Genomic DNA, 6,107 nt, shown 5'->3' on the forward strand with positions numbered 1-6,107 from the left:
TTTCACAGTCGCTCACTTCCAGCCTACCTGGCTTTCGGAGGACCCGGCCCACTTAGACCGCGAAGGCCGGGTCCTCAGGTGGACGCAGCCTCTGAATTTGGACACCCCAGCTGTTTCCGACCAGACAATAATAACGGTAACATTTAACTTATTATAGCCGATAAATATATATATATATATATAAATAAGTGTATATGTTAACCCCCCCGGATGGGTGGGTGGATGGATGGATGGATGGCAAACATAATGGGCAATACAATGTGCAGACTTAAAGTCTTCCACACCAACTTGACAAACATCACAATAACGTGCTATAGCAACATATATTACACTAACTTTGATTTGCTGTAAAATAGTAGCAAGACCATAGTAAGCTATTAGTACTGTTCATAACCGAACATCTGCTTCTTTAATGTGATGCCTTATGTGGTGCTGCTAGGTCAAAAGACTTCCGGTAAATGTCACTATATCATGGCTATTTTGTAAAAGGTCTACCGCACTAAGAAAAAAGACATTTCAGTCATATCACTTTAGCCAAGTGAAATGACTTAACCCAAACCCTACAAAACCCCTATATTTTGGAGAAAGGCAAAACCAGCTTTTGTGGATAGAGTCTAAATAGTTTTTGAGTTGTATCAGTTATCAGAATGATTTGTTCCCTAAGTGATAAGACTTTGGAGGACAATTAATAAAAATTACATATTTTGATTGGGTTAAAGGTCATTATTAATGATGAGTTAGTCGTCAGCTACCAACCAATTTCTGGTTATAGGTATGGTTAGGATTATGTTAACATAAGTCAGATTATGATTTTCACCTATTTAGCATACTTAAACAAAAAAGGTATTACAGAAAGGGAAAACGCATGCATAAGATGTTTTGGCGTCTCAAATTATTCGTGCACTGTAATATCAGTGACCAGTAAATCTGGTTGGCCCCAGATCTTTAATAGTGTCCCTACACAGTAACTCGTCTAAGGTATTGTATGGAAGCCAATGTTAACTCATTAATCCTTTCAGTAACTTCCTATAGACTTTGGTTGTGTTGTGTTTCTTGTACTCTTGTGTGACTTTAGCAACTATTGCAAACTATTTCCCTGTGGGGAATACTGACGTAATTTTCTCTCATTTCTTGGTGCAGCATGATAACAGCAAGAGATTCACAGTGAAGCACAGCCCTGGTAGGGAAGGAGAGAATTGTTAGGATATCAAATAGTAGCAATTTTAAAGGTAGGGTAGTCTATATTTTCCCTTGCGCTTCAAGATTCTCACCCTTAAATGCAAGTGATGGGTTACATTTAAGCGTGTCGGGAGAGAATAAAACCATCTTCAGCCCTGCTATGAAACAAAATGGAATGTGCATCAGACAAACACTGCATAAAGTACTTCTTGTTTAGTAGTGGAATATCTATGGAAGTTTGTACAGCATCACTGTGTCTAACTTCAAACATATTCATTAGGTTGGTGTTGATGGATGTGTTCATCTCCTGCTGAGCTGAAAACTGGGAAAGATGCAAGAGATGAGGTCGAAGTTGATGCAGCTCACCAAAAAAGGAGAACTGAGATCGAGTTGGAGAGTCTGTGTGAAAATAACTGAAGAATTTTTAAGATATTATGTGATGCTCTCTTATTGACATAGTTGTTTCAGAGTATTGTACATAGCTTGGCCTAAGAGTAAGATTTATTTTTTTCATTCCAGCTTTTATATATGAGGATGTGCTTGGCTGAAAAAATAATGAGCAGATAAATCTAGAACATTATAATTATCTGTAGACCAATAAAGAGTTTATCTAATAATAATCATTTGATACAAATAGTGTAGTAGTCGCACGTGCCATTTCTCTGTGGTTTTTGTTCTCAAACTAAAGTTGTGTAATTATTATAACATATTCTTAGTTATGTAACATACTAATACAGGATCTTTAATAGTAATGGAGTCACTAGCAGACTAGCAGAAGACAGGAAGATTTTTATCTCATTGTTATCAGTCTCACCAAGCAACCTCTTGCAACCACTTGGCAACCAGTCAGTCATGACATTGACTTTTCTCTAACAACCGGTGGTTACCAGGCAGTCACCAACCAGTCTCTAAACCTGTGTGACAAGGGCTTTAAATCTGTGGGAAACACCGTATTGCCCTTTTGTTTCCAGGAAGAAATGTGGGTTTGAATAGAATTGGCATAGATAGCTGAGTAGTGGCATTTAAATATTCAATCCACACAAAAGGATTTGATAAGTGGTAAGACAGTAAGTGCAATGATAAAGCAAAATAGTCACATTAAACACATTAATTTGTGCTTAACTTACCTTTTGATTTGGTAATTTTTTGGTCTGCTTGAATGTCTCTGTCTGTGAAATCCAATAAGTGCGTGCAAGCTGGATGTAAAGATAGCCAATAATCAGTCCTGGAGCAACAATGCTAGTGCAAAACAGGAAGGAGATGTAAATCTTGTAGGAGAGCGGTGACAAAGTGGACTGACACATAGGCTTGGTGCCCACTGCCATCAGTTGAATTCTCACGATCATCGGTAGGGTGAGGATTAGAGAAGCTACCCAGACAAGTAGGGCAATAGCTTTCCGATAACTTTTCGATCGTTTCACTGTGTCGAGTGGCTTGAGCACTGCAAAGTAGCGTTCTGTACTCATGATTGTCAGAGTAAAGATGCTTGCGTGCATAGTCAGGAAGTCCATGCTTATCAGAATCCGACACCCTGCATCTCCAAAGTACCATCCCTTCAGGAAGTGTGTGCAGACTACGAAGGGGATGGTGAGAAGATACAGCAGATCTGCTAAAGCTAAGTTTATGATGTAGATGTACATGGAGGCTGCAGACCTCATGGAGTGGCACATCACCACCAGGGTGTAGATGTTCCCGGAGACTCCAATGAGACACATGATGGAGAGGATGGTTCCAATGGTAAAGGTGGCGGCTGTATCTTCAAGTGAGTTCAGAGGAGGGTCAGTTGCATTGCCGCCCCTTTCCACCAGGACTCCCACAGGCTCCATGGACACTGTTGTCATGTCTGGGTGCAAGAGAAATGTATGGGAACAGGGAAATGATATATTAGCTCTCCAATATAGCCAATGCATGGAAGCTATTTTAATGAAGTGGATCTTTTGGGGATTTATAAACAGATTGCTAAAGTGTTAAAAAGACTATACTGGCATATTTTCTGCAAGCTATCATCTCCATTTTGAAAAAACACGCCAATAGGTAGAGATCTAAACCATCTCTCGCTCTGAGTCTCTGACTCATTGCATATTTACAGAGGTGGAGACCAAAAAGTGTCAAAACTGCTAAACAAAAGGTTAAATTTCTGTCTGACTAAAGTTTAATCTGATTAATAAAAATTACCACAGCAGTGTTTTAGTAAGACCAAGTTGGTCAAGAACTGAGGCGTTATCCTAAGTCTTGAAACTGTAGTACTAATGTTTAGATTCAGTCTGCACACTGTGACTCAAATGATGCAGAAAATCTGACACTGAAATAATCTTTGATGGAAATTAGCACTCTTGTTATTGAGTGTTATCTGTCTGATTAACATTAGCACAATCTTAAACTCTGGTGACAAAAATGTGTCATAATTCTCTGCAAGTTTTTAAATGGGAAGAAGTTTGTTTTTTTATCATGCACTAACAAATATGTAGCCTATGGTCTTATATGTTATTCTTTGAATAAGCTATGACTCCGTGTTATGAATCAGAATTATGACTTATGTGCTGAACTTAAAGTAAACATACTGTAAGTTTCTAACTTGGTCAGTTGGTTACACATTGAGGTCTAGGCTGGAACCATGAATCTTAGTTTCTAAAGAAAATTTTGCTTATTCCCATTTGATTACCGCACAACTTAAGAAAAAGAGTCTCATGAACATTGCACAACTGAAAAATGATCCAAGTCATTTCTCAGAACTAAAGCTAAATGTATCAGAGTTGATCCAGTTGTTGCACTGATGTCTTTACTGAGTCATAGACATCTTCTTGTCAAGATTAATGCTCACCTGTCAAAATTCAGACAGAAATCACTAAGATGTAATTTCTTCGTTGTGACTTAAGTAGTACCAAAAAGCACCAGGGGCAGAGATAAAGTCAGGCTGGACTTATATTACATTTTAGCCTTCAGTAATAGACTTTCCTGGCAAGCTCAGAAAAGAACAGCAGTTCCTACTACATGCATGTAAATGCACAATTACAAATCTATTTGGGAAATAAAGTGAACTGGCTGACTTACTTGGGCTGCCTTACTGGACAGAAGAGGTTCAACACTCAGCTGTGGTTCCACTGGCCATGCTCTGTCAAACTTCACACTTGCTGGACAAATTTCACACTCCATAAAAGTCCCCACAGAGTGTAGAAAGGAAACCCACAGGTGGAGCAAAGGAAAAGAAATTTATATCCAGGAGTCCTGAAGGAGGAAAATGACCTAAATGAGTCATCGACTACAACAAAAACCCTTCCACTGTTGACTCGTCTCTCGACAGCAAATCAACCAATCTAACGTGTCTTGATTCAAGAGAAAGTGCACTGATAGCAGCCTTAAAAGTTCTCTCCTATTCCCTTCACTCTTTGTGCACCTTAGCAGCATCCACGTACAGGATGTCAGCATCGGCAGAATCGGAAGAGAGAGAGAGAGAGAGAGAGAGAGAGAGAAAGGGGGGAAGAAAGCATCAGTGAAACAATCACAGAAGTGAGAATCACGTTCAGCTACAGCTGGCTATGGAGAATCCTCTGTTTGACTGAGAGAGAGAGAGTTATAGAGAGAGTGTGAGTGCCAGAGGTAGAGAGGGCTGAGCAAAAGCAGGGAGAAAGGGAGGGAGGGAAACAGAGCTATCAGTGAGGTACTCTCGCTGAGAAGCCTGAAAGTGGGAGGGAGAAGACGCAGAGAACGGACAGCAGAGAGGTATGCAGGAAATGCATTCTGCTCTCTCTCCTTCTCTCTTTCACTCTGTAACCCCTGTGCCCTCTATTTCCATGTGACAGGGGCGTGTGCAACAAACTGATATGCAATAACAGGACTTGAGACACACTCGCATGACAGCCTCACAGACACACAAAAAAACATGCAGTAAATAAAAGATATACAGCAATGGCAATTTGTTAGATTGTGTTTGTTATTTTAACTGAATGGTTACAAAGTCAGCGTCAACTACCACTGCAGCAATTTGCCTCAGACTGCTGCAGAGAAGCTGATATAAATTAAACAGTGTTGTTGGCTTTCTGTCACTGCTACATGCTGAATATGGACTACATGTTAATACAACTGCATGTCAGGTCAAAGACGCGTAGTTCCCCCTTTTTACCTAGAAGAGCAATTGTAAAATTACAGTGTATAAAATTTTACCACTAGGTGTCAGTAAATTGCAGTCAGCTGAATTTACCCCCACCATTTAGCCTGTGTAATTGACTATGTGCACGTTAGCATATGCTACTTCCGGTGCGGAAACTCCTGTGGGGAGCTTTGTTTCCGGTGTCCTATTCACGCCCTGTTTACGGTCCAAAACAAGTTAAGCAAATGAATTAATCAAGCGGCGATTTACATTTCTATAGATGTCTTGTGCATTTACCCAATATATCTGTAAATGATGTTCATCGACTTGTTGATATTTTCCCCCCCGAGCCTCAGAGCAAAAGAGAAAAGGGATTCAAATGTTATATTTCTCAGCTGTCCCTCGTTTATCGCGGGTGTTATGTTCTAAAAATAACCAGCGATAGGTGAAATCAAGTAGCTCATTGTATTTTTTGACAGTGCAAAACGTTTGGTGGACATCGTGGACATACAGTACTGCACTTCAGAGTCACACTGCTAACGATCGATGCAGCGATTCTGTACTGTACAGGAGAGACGTCACGGAGGAGATCGTCTGCAGCGATCAGGACGCAGGACACAATGTGACGTAAAAAAACGTGCAAACTTGCACTAAAAAAATCTGCGAAACAGCGAGGTGAAAGGTGAACCGCGTTAATACCAAGGGACCGCTGTAATTTTTAAAGGTAAGTCACAACATACCCTTCGTAAATACTAATGTATAGAAACCCTTACCATTCATTTTTTGTGTGGCTTTTTTCACGGTTTGTTAACACGCTGTGTAGGTGTGTACTTGACTAGCT

General features: G+C 40.1%; 1 protein-coding gene across 1 annotated transcript; it reads right to left on the reverse strand.

Moving 5' to 3' along the window:
• Positions 1-1,159: 1,159 nt before the first annotated feature.
• uts2r (urotensin 2 receptor) lies at positions 1,160-4,761 on the reverse strand. The gene is made up of 3 exons (XM_005721965.1): positions 4,231-4,761; positions 2,307-3,022; positions 1,160-1,177 (listed from the first exon to the last, which is right to left on the reverse strand). The coding sequence occupies exons 2-3, from the start codon at positions 3,018-3,020 to the stop codon at positions 1,160-1,162; spliced, it is 732 nt and encodes a 243-aa protein (XP_005722022.1). The 5' UTR covers positions 3,021-3,022; positions 4,231-4,761.
• Positions 4,762-6,107: the final 1,346 nt, after the last annotated feature.

This window comes from Pundamilia nyererei, unplaced genomic scaffold (genome assembly GCF_000239375.1).
Source record: "Pundamilia nyererei isolate P.nyererei 1_Seehausen unplaced genomic scaffold, PunNye1.0 scaffold00005, whole genome shotgun sequence".
Lineage (NCBI taxonomy): Eukaryota > Metazoa > Chordata > Actinopteri > Cichliformes > Cichlidae > Pundamilia > Pundamilia nyererei.